The sequence below is a fragment of the Gopherus evgoodei genome, chromosome 1 (genome assembly GCF_007399415.2).
Source record: "Gopherus evgoodei ecotype Sinaloan lineage chromosome 1, rGopEvg1_v1.p, whole genome shotgun sequence".
NCBI lineage: Eukaryota > Metazoa > Chordata > Testudines > Testudinidae > Gopherus > Gopherus evgoodei.
Genome location: NC_044322.1, coordinates 343,216,498 through 343,233,612, shown reverse-complemented (window position 1 = coordinate 343,233,612; position 17,115 = coordinate 343,216,498). Strand labels below are relative to the sequence as shown.

The 17,115-nt window shown below is 40.9% G+C and overlaps 1 protein-coding gene across 4 annotated transcripts in view; it reads right to left on the bottom strand.

Annotated features, from left to right (window-relative positions):
• CCDC146 (coiled-coil domain containing 146) overlaps window positions 1–17,115 on the bottom strand; it is a 125,514-nt gene that overhangs the window by 5,087 nt on the left and 103,312 nt on the right. For all 4 annotated transcript variants that reach the window (XM_030555364.1, XM_030555117.1, XM_030555197.1 and 1 more), the window contains 6 exons: window positions 15,503–15,598; window positions 13,962–14,132; window positions 11,373–11,461; window positions 11,087–11,251; window positions 8,758–8,982; window positions 6,746–6,974 (listed from right to left, as the gene is read on the bottom strand). In XM_030555364.1, coding sequence (XP_030411224.1) covers window positions 6,746–6,974; window positions 8,758–8,982; window positions 11,087–11,251; window positions 11,373–11,461; window positions 13,962–14,132; window positions 15,503–15,598 — 975 coding nt within the window. The remainder of the gene's footprint in view (window positions 1–6,745; window positions 6,975–8,757; window positions 8,983–11,086; window positions 11,252–11,372; window positions 11,462–13,961; window positions 14,133–15,502; window positions 15,599–17,115) is intronic.

Here is a 17,115-nt window from a genome sequence, read left to right as displayed (position 1 = left end):
TATTAGCCTTATTTGTGTTTTATCGCAGATTAAACACAGGCCACCCCAACAGCGATTCCCATTTCAAACCCATCTTCAAACACTTGTTCATCTGAGGCCTTCCTCACACACAACAAAGTGACCTGGGATTTTTCTATTGGTAAAGCATGCCTCTGGAATATCAGAGTGCATGACACCAGCCATTTGAGTGATGAGATACTCCTGCATCTCTAGTGTACTCATCAGGAGGGTTGGAAAAAGGCTGCCTCCTTTGACACGTAGTCCAGCTAGCTGGGGCGATTGGAGGGAAGGCAAGTTTTCCTGCTTGGAGTGGCCGAGGGCTCGATAACACATCCCTTAAGAGCATAGTGGATGGAAAGAAGGTAGAAGGGGAGGCTGCTGTGGGATTACTAGAGTGAGAATTTTCTTTAGGAGAGGACACCATGGCTCTCAGGCAAACCCTGGAAAGATGTAAACTCTCATCCCTTCACCAGAAAATGGGGGTTTCATTTCCCTCTTTATCCCCAAACCATTTTTCGAATCATGCGAATACACTGTATTTTCAGTGCATTAGTCACTCTGTACCCAGAAGATGAGGATTAGCTCAACAGCCCTGTGTCTGAGACCAACTACCTTGTTCTCCATGGCCTGTGCCAGTAGTGAGACTAGGGACTAGTCATAGACAATACAAAATACAACAAAGCAAGTCTATGTGCCACTCCTGAGGCCAAGGATTCACAGCCATGTTGCTGAGATCAGCTTCTTCTTCTGGCCCCTGCTGCTTGTTGTCTGCTAGTGGCACCTGCATTACTCAGAGCAGAGAGGGAAAATGCCTGAGAGGCTGTACTTGTGGAGACCTAGTAACAGAAAATATCCAGAAAGCAAAGAGGCAAAAAAAAAGTTGAAGAGCAAAAATAAAAATGAGACACTGACGCTAGTGATGTTGCTATTAATGCTGACAAGTTGTACAGCAGGTCATATCTTTAGCTCCTTGAACATTGTTGGGCTCCTGGCCAAGAGGGACAACATAGACTCCAACATCTCATTTCTTCGGCTTAGCTTCCCAGTCAATAAGTTACACGCGCGCACATAAAGAAACAAAACCCTGTAAACTCACCAAGTTCTGCTAAACATTGAGCAGAGCCCCTGTGAGCTCAATTTTTGAATATTGGAAGGCATTCAGATTCTATGGTAATGGAAGGCAATAAAAGTTGCTAGCTGAAACACAGGCCAGGACAAGTGACACAGGCCGGGGCTGGGGGGAGGGTGTTGACAGGGGACACAAGACAGTGACAAGGGACAAAGAGGGGACCCGGCAGCAGGGACATATGATTAGGGAACAGGAGTAAAGTCCAGCAGAAGGTAGAGTTCAGTGTAGGGGAAAAGCTGAAAGAAATAGGAAGGGATCTGGCACTGGTATCCGTGGGAGCTGAGGAGTCTGCCTAAAGAGATTTCTGTGGGATTATGAGAGGAGGATGCTGGGTAGAACACATCCCTCATACAAATTCAGAGAGACAATAGGTAGATGGTCGCATGCCAATTTTTGTGTGCATTTTGTGTACTCTTCAGGTTAACTTTTCCATCTGGCATGCACATGCACATGGGGTAGGGGGCTGCAGGGGGCTCCTGATGAGAGTTTTAAAAAAGCAGATCACAGACAAAAAAGACAGGTGATTAATTTTTGTAAATCTCATGATTTTTAAGCCACTCTCTTGATTCTTTTTAGTCTACCTCTTGATGTTTGAACTTGCAGGATTGGCAATACAGTGTTAGTCCATTTTTGCAACATGCCATATTTGGTATATCTACAGTAATCTATCACAGGTTAATCTGTTGGGCTATTAATCTTTCAGCACTAACATAAACATAATTCAAATAATTATGTCTAAAGACGATCCACATACTCTTAGGTGAAAAATTACTAGGGAGATAGCTGTCTTTGGCTCTTTCAGCCACAATGGTTTACCATAAATGAAGAAATATTTAGGCCTAACCACAGGGATAGGTTCACTGGAGGTTCAGTGCTGGCCATGTGTTTTTTGATATGTAGAAATGCAAACACAGATCTGTGAGAGCTGATAGATGTGATGCTATGATAATGATATCAAGTATCAGAGGGGTAGCGGTGTTAGCCTGTATCCACAAAAACAACGAGGTGTATGGTGGCACCTTAAAGACTAACACATTTATTTGAGCATAAGCTTTCATGGGTAAAAAAATCCACTTCTTCAGATGCATAAATGTGTAAATCTTTAAGGTGTCACCCGACTCCTTGTTGTTTTTTCGCTATGATAATGGAAAGTCGCCAGAACATTCAGTTTAAGCACTTTTTTCTTGCAAAAAGGCAGCATCTATCTCTTCCTGTTCCAAGAAGTAGCATCACAGAAAAGAACATTAAAAAGGCTTGAAAACTTTTAAAAAAGGGAACTAGCCAGTAGACAAACAAGTCAAAATGTAAGATTGCTGTCCCTCCATTTGTCCAATCATGTTTTGGTTTCAAATATGTGTCACTTGGGTTGGACCACAGGGGGATTGAGAAATATTTTTTGACGATAGTTAACTAGAAACATGAGCACAACAATACACTGAGTTTTGCAAAAAAGAATTTAAAAACAAGTCTATGATAAATAACAGGATGTAGGTACAGTTCCAGTTGTATTTCACATCTGGGTCTCAGTCCTATAAACCTACTCATCTACACAATCCTTATTGATATTGATGAGACTAGTCATGTGAGCAGAGAGTGCCCACTCAAGAAAGAGTTTGCAGGATTGGGTCTCTACTCTATAAATTATGTTTTTGTCACAGGACACACCTACCAACTCAGAACAGACACATTTAGAAAGTTTCCCACTAAACTAAAATATAGACTTATGGGTGTTTTTGAAGTGCAAACCTCCCAGATTCTTAAGTATGCGTTTAAATGTAACAAGAAAAAGGTTTTATAATGTATTCAAAATAAAAATAATAAGCAGCTTAAACAGTATCAATGCAAAGTTTTCATTTTCACAGGTGCAAGAGAATACATATAGCTATATATGAAGGTACTCAACCCAAGGGTACAAAAAATAAATGGCATGCATGTAAATAACCATGCTAATGTTTTTGCATAACTGTTTGACTATAATCTTTATTTATTTATTTTCTTCACTCGCCTTATATGTCAGAGTCAGCTGTGGGTAAAACTGTTTCTCGTTTCATAGATTTTATATTTTAACACCAGAAAGGACCATTCTGATGATCTGTTCTGGCCTCCCGCATAAAACAGGCCATAGATTTTCACCCCATCAGGACACTGGATAAATTCTGAGGTTAACACCTATACCTCTCACTGGTTAGTCCCTCTTTGCTGGCTTAGGAGTGAAAGCTGTCTCCTTAAGCACTAAGTGACAGGTTTCAGAGTACATTGGCCAAACCGGACAGTCTCTGTGCAAAAGAATAAATGGACACAAATCTGACATCAAGAATTATAACATTCAAAATCCAGTAGGAGGACACTTCAGTCTCCCTGGACACTCAGTAACAGGCTTAAAAAACTCACAATTCTTCAATAAAAAATCTTTAAAACAGACTTCAATGAGAAACTGCAGAACTGGAATTAATTTGCAAACTGGACACCATCAAATTAGGCCTGAATAAAGACTGGGATTGGATGGGTCACTACAAAAACTAAATTCCCCCTGCTGATACTCACACCTTCTTATCAGCCCTTTGAAATGGGTCACCTTGATTACATTGAACTCATTAGCACTTCAAAAGTGATTTTTCCTCCCTTCTTGTCAACTGTTGAGAATAGCCCACTTCCACCTTAATTGAATTGGCTCATTATCACTGACCTCCCCCCGCCCCCAAGTTGGTAAAGCAACTTCCATCTTTTCATATGCTGTGTATTGATACTTCTCTACTGTATTTTCCACTCCATGCATCTGATGAAGTGGGTTCCAGCCCATGAAAGCTTATTCCCAAATAAATGTGTTAGTCTCTAAGGTGCCACAAGGACGCCTCGTTGTTTTTGCTTAAGCACTAAGTGGCTCAGTAGGTCTGCACTTTGGACCAATTACCATTTAATGCCAAATATTTCTCATTGATGCATAAAGATGAATTAGGGCTCATGGCTCACTTCAGCCTGCAGAACCAGGCCCTGGATATGCAGTTCCAATTAAAGGTTGTATGGTATTTATACCTTGGGGCAGCCTGGGGTGGAGTCTCACAGACAGACAGAGTTTTTTGCGTCAGACACATGAACTTCTAAGCATTTCTAGCATTAGATGCCTAACACTTGACATGCTGCTAGTTTCTGATCTCTATTGCTAGTAGCTCATCTGGTATTAGACATTAGAACCTACTGAACTCTAATGCTAGAGATTCATGTGGTAAGAGTGGCAGGGGTGAGGAGAGGAGGAAAAGATGGCAGTCAAGCCTGGGAGAATAGTAAAGAGTTGGAATAAAAAGTGGATAGCAAAGGTTGAGAAGTAGAAAGAAGGGAGAAGAGGAAGCAGAAAAGGGGAAGAAAAGATCACAGGCAACAGAAGAAAGAAAAAAAACAGAGAAATGAACACAGAAAACAGATACTTAATATTATTTGTATTATAGAAGCATTTAGCCCCCACCAGAAATCAGGGTCTCGTGCTTGTGAGAGATGGAGCCTATCTCGAAAAATTTACAGTTTAAACAGACAAGACAGACAAAGGGTGGGAGAAAGGACATGTTGCTATTCCTATCTTACAGATAGGGCACTGAGGCACAGAGAGATTAAGGCTAAGATCTTCAATGGTATTTAGGCTCCTAACTTCCACTGAAATAAATAAATAAATACCTTGTAGGATCTGGGCCTAAGTGATTTGTCCAAAGTCACATAGGAAGTCTGTGGCAGAGCTCCTAAAGCCCAGTCTAGTGCATTAACCATAAAACCATTTTTCCCAGAGACAAGGGACTGGCTCGGGGACTGAATTTGGTTTGGTGTCACTGATTGGATTCAAGGCTGAATCAATATTAAGGGTCAGATTTGGATCCACTACATTGGGTCAATATCTTGTGCAAATGACTGTTCTTGAAAGACACTTGGTACATCTGAACTGGAAGCACATACTAGAACATTTATGAGTTTGAACCCAACCAGGGACCAAAGCCCCAGAAACAGATTCAAATCAAGTCCAGAGATTCAAATTCAGCAACCCACCCCAAAATTCTGAGTTTGGATTACAGGCTATAGTTTTCATCCATATCTAGGAGGTACAACAAAACAAACAGAATGTGTCTCACCAGAGACAGTGCCTGTTGTCCATCCCAGATGAGGAGTGTTGACTCCAGAAGAGCTAACTGGGACATCAGAAAGTGGCAGAAGTAATGAGAGAGTTGGATCAACTGGTGTACAGTAAGAACAAAATTGAGGCATGACCTCTTGCTTTTAAAATTCTGATGACTCATTATTTGCCATTGGTCACTGGAACAATCTCCCACTTGGGAAAATTTCTGGAATGTACCCTGTCATTAATATCATGCTCACTATGCTTCACTGCTTTCTGATTTTATTTTACACGAGAAACTAACCCCTCCCCAAAAACCCCCAGCAATAGTCTCCCTTTACATAAACCTTTATGCTTGATAAGAATCACCATGAAGGAGAAGCTACAGGATGTTTACAATTTCTGCTACAGTATCAACCCAAAGTTTCACAACTGACTTTGCTTCAGTTCAGGAAACAACACCTCTATGTTTTGTCACTGCACATGCCTGACTGACTCACCATATCATTTCAAATCTCAGCTGAAAACCCTTTATTTCTTCTGGCTCATTTCCATAGTTTCTTACTCCCTTTATTCATTATATAACTCTATAACTCAATTAATTACAGTACCCCTATAAAGTTCGTTGGGGTACAGTTTTATGAAAAACTCTGTACAAAACTGTATTCTCTTAGCTATACAAGCAATTTTCCTGAAAGAGCAGAGGTAATAGAATAGTGCAGTGCTATCTTATGAGTCACAATCTCTAGTCTATGCAACTACTAACAGCACTGATACACCACAAATTACAATTCTGTACAGAAGCAAACAGAATACATATGGAAAAGATTACCATCTGGAGATAAGGTCAGAAGTAAATGAGCCATTTCAGAAAGCAAAGGAAGAATATCCACAACAATGATGAACACAACAGCTTGTTAATTGTTCAATGTCATTTTGTAATGAGAGCTAAAACACTCACTGTTTTTGGTATGGAAGAACATGTACATGCATTATATCATAGTAGGCAGCATAGTCTCCAGAGTAGGTTTAAGGTCAAGTATTTTCAGTGAATTGAGCTACTATTTTGCAAAGTGGACAGGCTGAAGAAAGACACAGCCAATACATTTTTGACTAATTTCAGATGATGCCTGTTTGTACATGATGCCTTATGCCTATTCTACAGTATAACCATGCTGATGTTTAAAGCAACATTATTTTTATCTTAGGCCCCAACCACTTCAGCAAGTGTGTAAGTTTAATCATGTGAGTTGACTGAAGTCAATAGGACTACTAACTTTCTTAAAGTTACGCACATGCTTAAGTGCTTTACTGGATTTGTACCTTAATGTTTTGTCAGTTTGTGTCAACCATACTGTTCACATTGTAACTTTTTGTATGTAATAAATTTAAATTCCCACAACTGTGATTTAATTTCTTTTATCAGAACACAGAGTAGCACAAACTGAAACAATGTATGTATTAAAAAAATGAAAATAAAACCAACCCCTCCCAGAAATTAGTTCTCTAATTCTACCTACCTGAATCTGAAGTACCACCAGATCTGCATCCAAGGCATTCTTCATTGGCAGTATTTTCAGGGACAACTCAATCTGTCTCTTTTTCTCAGCTAGCTTCAGGTTCAGAAATCTGATCTTTTCATCCATGACTTGTATCTCGATATCGCCATTTCTATTCATCATCTCCTGAATGTTTATTTTTTCATAGAAAATACATACTTCTTCCTCTCGCTCTATGAGCAAAACACCACTGCAATAGACCCAAAATGAAAAGTTAAAGTCAGGTTGTAAAATTTTCCATTCACATTCAGTGTTAGTTCCATTCAAGAATGCAAGTGGCAGATTTTAGCACTAGCAATAATCTCTGGAAATGTGCACAGATTTCACAAAATCCTTATTTAATCCCTTGCAGTATTATTAACCAGTGACAAAAATGTTCATATCTGTGAGAATTAGTGGACATAGAACTGTAAACATAAACTATGTGCTGGTCTCCCAGCATACTTTTTTGACAATTCTATTGCCTTCCATGGAAGTTATTTAAAGAACAAGTTATCTGGTCAGTGATATTCATCTCTTGCGCCTTCTCATACCATGGGGTGGGGCAAACTTTTTGGCCCAAGGGCCGTATCTGGGTATGGAAATTGTATGGCAGGCCATGAATGCTCATGAAATTGGGGACTGGGGTGAAGGAAGGGTTGAGGGCTCTAGGGTGGGGCCAGAAATTAGGAATTCAGGGTGTGGGAAGGGGCTTTGGTCTGGAGCAGTGGGTTGAGGTGTGAGGACTCCAGCTGGGGGTGTAGGCTCTGGGGTGAGGCTGGGAATGAGGGGTTGGGGGTGCAGGAGGGTGCTCTGGGCTGGGACCAAGGGGCTCAGACGGCAGGAGGAGGATCAGGGCTAGGGCAAGGGGTTGGGGCACAGGAGGGAGTCAGAGGTGTGGGCCCCAGGTGGTGTTTACCTCAAGCGGCTTCCTGAAGCAGCAGCATGTCCCTCCTCCAGCTCCTACACGTAAGGGCAGCCAGAGTGTTCCGCCCACTGCCCCGTCCGCAGGGGCTGCCCCTGCAGCTCCCATTGGCCACGGTTCCTGTCCAATGGGAGCTGCAGGGGCGGTGCTTGGGGCAGGGGCAGTGTGCTGAGCCCCTGGCTGCCTCTACACATAGGAGCTGGAGGGGAGACATGTTGCTGCTTCTGGAAGCCATGTGGAGCCATGGCATGGAGCGGGGCAAGTCCTGGACCCAGCTCCTCAGCAGGAGTTTGAGACCCAGATTAAAACATCTGAAAGGCAGGATGTGGCCCCCGGGCTGAAGTTTTACCATCCCTGTCATACCACATCCGTGCACTTATAAACAAACAGGGCAGGATGATATTAAGCTCTCAGGGGATTCAACAGCCAATGCAGTTGTTATTATAGATATTATTCTGTGGGTTGCACAATGTAACCAATGAAGAAATGCCAAAGAACTGTATAATGTAATGCACAGGTTTTTCACCCGCAATGCAGATATTGCCATTCTAGTGAGGCCAAATTCCGGGTATCTAGCATTCCTGGTTAGAAGGTTTTCTACTTTTAAATATATTATTGATACAAAGAAACAAACAAAAATAACTTTGGCTAATGGTAGGCCTGTTACAGGACTATTTTTCATTTAAAAATTTAAACATAAAACTATGGCCAGTTTATATTTATAGGCAAAATACAACAGTATCTTCAGCCGAAACACCTGGTCGAAAAGGGACCCTCCCCAACCCGGTGAAAATGAATAAGTGAATGAGGATGGGGGACAGTGAGTTACAGACAGAGGGGGGATGGAGGGGGGGGGGGGCTTGGAGAAGCGGCGGGGCATGGGTGTTTGGTTTTGTATGAGTAGAAAATCGGCAACCCTATCTATAACAATAAACTGCAGATGGACACCAGAACTAGATCCTATGAATAAATGGTGTCTCTCATCAAATGCTGTTTACCATTTAAAATAAGTGAAATGTCGTGGAAGTGACGCAAGGTGTTTTAGGTGTCAAATTACCCTTTTTCTTACCTCTCATTTCGACGCAAAACAGCCCTTTCATATTTTTTGCGTAGCTGCACCATTTCCTCTTCAATGTGAGTGAGCATACTGGTGAGTCTGTCGACATCCAGTAACTGTTGCTCTCTCTTTTCCTTCATCTCTTGCAGAGTTGCAATAACTTTGCAGACATCACTTTGGATGCTGTCTTTAATTGCAATATTATTTGAATGCTTCAGAAGGTTTTTCTGCAGTTTTCTTTAATAAAAGTGACAGAGAAAAGGGAAAGATTTTTGTAATTTCAATTCACTTAATATAACAGAACTTGACCTTTATCTTCAGTTTTACTAGAGCCCTTTACACCTCTCTGGCAGTACACAGGAGCATTAAAAGGGGTGGAAACAACACTCTGAGAATGCCCTTTATGCAGAATGCCTCTCATCTCTGTATGGAACTGGATAAGGTCTCTACAATTCTTTCATCCCCAGCCCCTCAGAATAAGAGGTGTGTCATGTACAGAGAAGGGCTATGTACTATGGCTATTGTGATAAACTCAGGACAGACAGCAGCAAGGGGGGGAGGGGTAGAAAATAGTCCCAGAAGCTTAAAAGGCCCTCCTTCCTATCAACTGAGGAGGGGTAACTACAGGTCAGTCAGGTTCAGCTGGGAAGGGGTTACCACAGAATCAATTAGGATCAGCTGAGAGGGAATTACCTGAGGTCAATTAGGATCAGCTGATTCCAACTAAGGGCTGCCTAAGACCTTTTTAAACCTTCCCCTGTTGGGAGAAGGGGAGAGAGAGAGAAGGAATCCTGCTGCCAGTAGGTTAGGAGCAGTGAGCCTCACCAGGATGAGAGGCTGCATTTCCTCCCATAAGGGAGAAAAACAGGCTAAATAGACTGGTGGAAAGAAGGAATGGACTTCCACTGTGAAACCAAGAGGGACTGTTTTACCTCAGCCTGTCTCACCAAGGCTAAAAGCAGCAAAGGCTGATGAGACCGAGAAGGTGCCTTGCCACACTATTCTCTGCCTCCTAGGATGCCACAGGAGATAAAGTCATAGGAAATAACACTTATGCAAAATTTTCTAAATATACATAAAGTCTATCTCTATCTCTATTTAAATAATAATACTGAAATGATATCTTGCACTGATCTAGTGCCTTTAATTCAAAGATCTCCACATTTTACAAACATTAATCATTCCTCACCTCACTCTCATGAGGGAGAAAAGTATTAACATCCTCACTTTATAGATGAATAAACTAATGTAAAGAGAGGTTGAGTGGCTAAAGTAAGATCAAATAGTGAATCAGAGGCAGAGTGAGAATAAAAACTAGAACTCATACTTCCTAGAGATCTGTATTCTCTAACCTCTGGATGATGCTCCCTCACTGATAAAGTGGATTTCAGTTGCCACATGGTCCATTCTTCTAAATTGCTAATAAGATTTAGTTTATTCCTTCTAGAGTGAGTATCACTGCTAGTTCAAATACCTATTTATCTCTGCTATAAAGAAATTAATCTTAACAGACACAAGAGGCTTTACAGGAGGAAGTGTGATCTCATGGTTAGGTCTCCTGGATTCTATTCTTCACTTTGTCATTGAGTAGCTCTGTGACATAGGATGTCACTAAGCCTCTCTGCCTTAGTTTCCCCTCATCGAAATAGGGATAATAAGACTTCTCTGCTTCACAAGGTGCTATGAGATTTATTTAAATATTTGTAAAGAAAACTGAGGTAGATGCTGTTACAGAAGTACAAAGTATTAAATATTTTGTGGATGAACTATTTGCTTGGTGGACACATTCAATACATTCATTCCCTAAACTGCGTAGACTGCAGCAGGCCAATGACAGTATGGTATTAAATCCTGTTTCCCATGCAAAGACCCAGTAAATAAGCCTGGCACCAGGCAGGTCCATGTAAGAACGAATCTTGTTCCCAGAGGGTGGAACCCCTGTGCAGTTACTAAAGCAACAGTAGCTCTGGCTCTATGGAGTGCAAGAGCCATTGATTATGTACAGAGGCAGATCCAACGTCCTTATTCCACTCCTCTCCTGACCTGCTTGGCTCTCAAACCCACCTGTATAGAGTTGCAAATACAAGAAGAGTTCCACAGTTCTCAATGAGTGTAGGCTCCCTGAATGGCTCTTGAGAGCCTGCCTCCTGCCCACAGACAATGGAATCACACCAGCATCTGGGGATCCCTGTGACTGAGGAGAATGGGCCAAGTTTTGCGTCATAATGAACAAGTCCCACTTTACAACACCATCCATTGATAAATAATGATATCCTAAGCCTTCAGAGGTTGAAGGAATTCAGGACTGTTATTCAAAGGAATTATTTACTTTGCCACTCACCTTTCTTTAATTATAACATTGCTCCTTAAAATTTCCATCTCATTCTCTAGCATTTTTACCTTCTCTTTAATTTCAGTTGTTTTCTGGCGAGCAGTGTGCACCAGGTTTACACATTTGTTTCTCTCATTTCGAATAATGTCATACATTTTAGCAAATCCTTTGAGTCTGAAAAAATGCAAGTATTTAAGGAAATGGTTATTATAATGCTTATATATAAATCATTTAAATGGGTTGTTGCTTTAGAAAAAGTGTTATTTCATCTAGTGTATTGTTATAATTCTCTTACTGCCTTTGGATTTCTTTCTTGTTCTTCTTATATTCCCTTATTTCAAGTTCCTTTGTTTTTATCTCTTTAATAATGTTGTGGAGCCTTATCTGAAACATAAATAGCATTAAACCTTTTTCATAGTTCAGGGTCTGCAAAGAAATTTCAAATATGAAGTTGCATTGAAGAAACTTGTTTATGTCATCTTAAATGGCACAGGACTGTTACAAAAACTTAATTTTCATAGGTATGAAGGAAGCAGGGAGGAAAATTATTCTAAAAAGACTCATATTTTGTTCTAACTACAGTAAACTCAGAGATGTCTTTTAGTCGTTTGATTATTAGTGGAAGAGTAATCGTGAAGGACAAAAATAACCTTCCTTTCAAAGATTGCTAACAATTTCAGAAAACACTGTTGACTACATAAAGTCATTCAACAACATTAACTATTATTACTGCAGTTGAGATAATAGTTTGATGCTGCATCTTAAAATATATCAGGCTTCTTTGAGAAAGCTTACAGCTTGCAAAGTGTTGACTGACACCTAAGAGTTGCTGAATATCCTCTATTTCTACTAGCTTCAATGAGAGTTGATGGTACACAACACCTTTCAGGGGAAGCTGAATACCTTGCAGGATTGGTTAATAATGAGAATATGTAAATCACTGGACAAAATTAATCCTTTCATTGAGGTCAGTAGGGTTGTACTAGGAACGAACATGCCCCATTTGATCTTATCCAAATTAGGTCTTTAATTCCCATTTCAGTAGGATTCCTGATACTGCATCATTACAGGTCTGCCTGTGAGGAAGCAAGGAGGCAAAAGAGCTCTGTATTCTTTAGCTATTTAGTGCCCTAAATCTCTCAATCTTTTTGCCTCTATTTGTCTGAGCATGGAGTTACTTCCATCTCTCAGCATTCTCTCTTTTCCTTGAAGTCATCTTGGGACACATTCTTAAAGGTAGTTAGCCACTCGAAGATGCAGATAGGCACCCACTGGGATTTTCTAAAGCACCTTGGCACCTAAATTTCCTTCATCGTCTTTTCAGAAAAAGGATGAGAAATAAAAGATAGCAAAGGAACAATGAAGACAGCACAAGAAAGAACTATAGGAAGGAGGTGGAGAAAGAAAGTCTATTGCTCTCTCTTCCATTTCTCACAAGAATTGGCCAGGGCAACCAGTTCACAACTCTTCTGCCTTGAGGCCTGCTGCTTCCATTCCCCAGCGTATCATTTCCTTTATGATGTGATTGTCTGGTAAAGACATGTCTGAAGTTGAGTCTTGGACTCCTGGCAGGAAGTAAATTGCACTTCTCTAGCTTCCCTTGACAGAAAAGCTTCTTTACTCTGGGTTTGTATTGGTCCCTACTCTTTCCTGGCTTTCAAACAATCATGGACAACTGCGTGGAATGGTATATTTCTAGGTTCTTCTTTAGAGCCCTGGGCCTTCTGAACTTAGTTACTTCCAGTACTACAGTCGCTCGAGTTTATTAACTTTTAAGGTGCACTGCAAGGCCTTTCTTTTCTTCCTTGTCCATGACGAGATGGGAGTTGGGTGGACTGGCTGGATGTAGTGTGGGACTCCGGGTACTGTTTGTATGGTGCAGGCCCGTTGACAGCAATTCTAGGCCCAGGGCCATCCCTAGCGGGGTATGGGGCCTGGGGCAGAAGTGACGAATCTGTCACTTCCAGTACCGACCCATCATTTCTGGGACCGACTGCGCCAGCCAATCGCGCCAGCCCGCAGGGCCTTGCAAAGCGCGGGGCCTGGAGTGGTCCACCCCACACACACTTAGGAGCCCTGTGACCCATCCGGCCAATTTAAAGGGGCCCTGGGCTCCCGACCGCTGCTGCTGCTACCACAGGCTTCAAAAAAGAACTAGATAAGTTCAAGGAGGATAGGTCCATCAATGGCTATGAGCCAGGATGGGCAGGGATTCAAAACCATGCTCTGAAGTGTCTAAAGCCTCACTTTGCCAGAAGCTGGGAATGGGCGATGTGGAATGGATCACTTGATGATTATCTGTTCTGTTCATTCCTTCTGAAGCACCTGGCATTTACCACTATTGGAAGAAAGGATACTGGGCTAGATGGATCATTGGTCTGACCCAGTATGGCTGTTCTTATGCTCCGTTCTAGTTTGCTCTTTTATACCAGAAGTAACATCAGGAATTACATTCTACAATATGTCAGGAAAAATTGGACTGTCCCCTGTGTTTGGAATGAAGGACGATCCTAGTCTTCTTTGGATACTTATATCTTTGTGGAATATGATATGCAACTTCTGTGATCTGATTTTCCAGACTGAGGTATCTAGATTCTGTCCCATTATTTTATAACTTGTTCTTGTTTTGAAGGCCATTTGTGATGCCTGAAATTACATGGCATCACATTGCATTGTGACATGATGACATTTTGATGTACTATTACATTGTATCATAAAGTAACAATAAAACAACATAATGTCATGATATAAACCTCATGTTATGACAGAATTCTCAAGGGATGTGGAAGCAGGAGATTATGCTTGGTGATTATTTTATTGATAAGTAATATAATCTAATATACTCAAGAACAGTTTTCCAGTGAGATGAACCATGAGTTTTTACCTGTGCTTTTAAGAAGTCCTTAGATTTCTGTTCCCTCTCATCAGCCTTGACCTGAGTTAGGCGTGCAAGACTGGCTAACTCATCTCTGCAGCGTTCCTGCTCCTTAAAAAGCTGATCTTCTTCAGCAATACATTGTTCTAACATATAGGCCTCAACATCTGTTGTCATTTTCTAAAGTAAAACCAAACTTCACTTTAATATTAATTATTTATGAACTATAATATCAATGCTGATGGGCCCAAAATCTGAGATGCTCTTTTTGCTTATATATTCAAAGTCCATGAAAGGGTTTTGGTTTACATGGGTGTTAAAAAAAAAATTACTGCTAGCAGAACCTCAACATGAAGCCCTACAATAATACAGCAAAATGTTCTGCCACAGTGCAACATTACTGGCCTATCCACCCAGGGCCAGCTTTAGGAAGTGCAGGGCTCTATTCGAATAGTTTCGAAAAAGAAAAAAAAAACACATGTAAAAAAACACATGGGGCTTGTACTCACCGGGCGGTGCTCCGAGTCTACGGTGGCACTTTGGCGGCGGGTCCTTCACTCACTCCAGGTCTTCAGTAGCACTGAAGGACCCGCTGCCAAAGTGCTGTTGAAGACCTGGAGTGAGCGAAGGACCCGCCACCAAAGTGCCGCTGAAGACCCAGAGCACCGCCAGGTGAGCAAAAATTAAAAAGATGCCTCTAGCCAGGGAAGGGATTCTCACTGGGTGCGGGGCCCTCTTAGGCATGACACCCAGTTCGGGGGAATTGGTGGAATAGGCCTAAAGCCAGCCCTGTATCCACCATTAGATTATTGAGCATGAAAATAAGGAGGCCAGAACATGCAGCAGCTTGAACAACCAAGCTTGTCAAAAGATCTTAAAATGCCCATAATAAGCAGTGATGCTAATGAATACTGGGACTGGCATAAAAAGAAAGAATCCTATGCGGACAAGAGAAGGGCATCATGAGAACACTATCTGAAAAACACTATCTATCACTTCTAGTGAGGTCATCATCATAGTGCTTAGCACACCAATACTTTCAGACTGAACCAGCAACTGAGGTATTATAAAACAGCCACCTAGATTTTCCCAGAATGCACTAATACTGTTGACAGTGTGGCAGTTGGTGGCAAGCACACACAATTCACATGACTGTGGAGGGGGAAAAATCTATATTGTGGACATGCTGAACTGTGTTTGCTTTAATAAGGTCACGCTGCCATATCCAAACCCAATTACACCCACCACAGTTCCAGCTGTAGTGTAGATGGGACCCTATATTGGAGAGAACATTTTAATTAGGAAGCATATTTCTCTCTCATACTTCCAATAGGTGACCAATTGTAGTGAGAGCAAAATATGTTTTTAAAAAAACAACAAATACTTTGACAGTGTTTTAAAATAAAACAAATTCCATTTCCATTGCACATTATCTCACTGGACACCTACAACTAGAAACACTTGGCAAATTTTCTGCAAACAGTGCTTTTATCGTCTAGTTTGAAAGCTAGTTGCTGTAGTAAGAAATATAAGGAAGGAGAGCTGTTCACCTCCTGGGCCAGATTTCTCTTATTAATTTCAACTTCTTTTTGAAGTTCTCTTCTTCTTTCCACCAATGTCCCATCATCTTTAGGGATAGCATCTACCTACAAAGACAAATCAAGCAAGCAAATGATGTGCGAGAAGGATATGAAAAGATGTAAACATAGATAATATCTTTCAAGCAGCTTGTTAGATTGTAAGCTCTTTGGGACAGGGACCATCTTTTAGTTCTGTCTTTGTACAATGCCTAGCACAATGGGGTCCTGATCCATTGCCATGGCTGCTCGACACTATGGTAATACAAATAATAAATAAATAATAGCATTAAAAGTAATTTTCTCAAATTTTCAAACTTCACAACAACATACCTGGCTCAGTACTGACATTCCTGAGAGTCAGGGTTTTACTGCAGCATAAAGCATAGTTTTATTCTGATAAGTGACTGTAAAAATATCACCTTCTAGCTTCATAGATGGCTTTTTGAGTGAAATCCTGTCCCCACTGAAGACAATGGGAATTTTGCCATTGACTTAATGGGGTCGGTATTTAACCCTTATGTATAATGAAAGGCATACCCTGCTGCTTTTAGTGATTTTAATGCAACGTTAGGGCTTTTTACTCCTGTTAGCCTTGAAGAAGCCAAAACCAATAACAGAATGAGTATATACTCCATCTTGTTCATCATCATCAGAATTGTTTAATGAGTCAAATATTATAATAAAGCCTAGACTGATTGGATATAATTTAATTGGAACTTAATTTCTGTGTAATTCCATTAAAACATTTGTATTGCAAAGGTTCACTGGGGAATAATTTGGAAACAATGGGATAACACTGGTGCAACAGAGGAACTAATGTGTCTTGAAGAACCTCTGCTAGTAGTAGTATGTGAGAGGGACAGCTTGTGTTGAGTCTGCAATGCTGGCAGTTAGAAATAGTATTTTTTTACTTGCAAACTGAGAACACTGGATCTGGAAGTCACATAACCAAAATAAATACTGAACTCCAAGATGTCATTTTCAAAATACAACCAGATATTAAGATTCAAAATTCTACACACTAACATAGATAATAACAAATATTATTTTGCACTTACACAGCACTCTTCATTTGTGGTTCTTAAATAGTATTACAAAGGTGGATACTATCACCATTTTATGGACAGGGAAATTAAAACACAGTAAAATGAAGGCCAACATTTTCAAATGTGGCATCTGATTTTGGCACCCTTAGTTTTCGGATGCCCAATTTGAGACAACTTTGGTCTGACTTTGAGATTTGTTGAGCACCCACAATTCCAATTCAATTCAAAGGGAGCTGAAAAATCAGGCTCAAGGTGTCTCAAGTTGGATACCCAAAAACAGAGACACAATCAGATGCCACTTTTGAAAATTTGACCAAAGTGACTTGCCCAGAGTCACATGATTTGATGGTTTGAGGGAGTTGACATGATTTTTGAGCTGTTGAGCGGATCTTACTCATACTTTTTGATCTCTTGAGGTTAGCAATATTGTGCACCCTGATCCTGAACTGTTCTGTGGGCTGTTCTGTGGGCTGGAGAAACTGAGACAGCTTTCAGGGCCTGTCAAAATTACAGCTGTCTCTTGGGACTGGCCTGCAG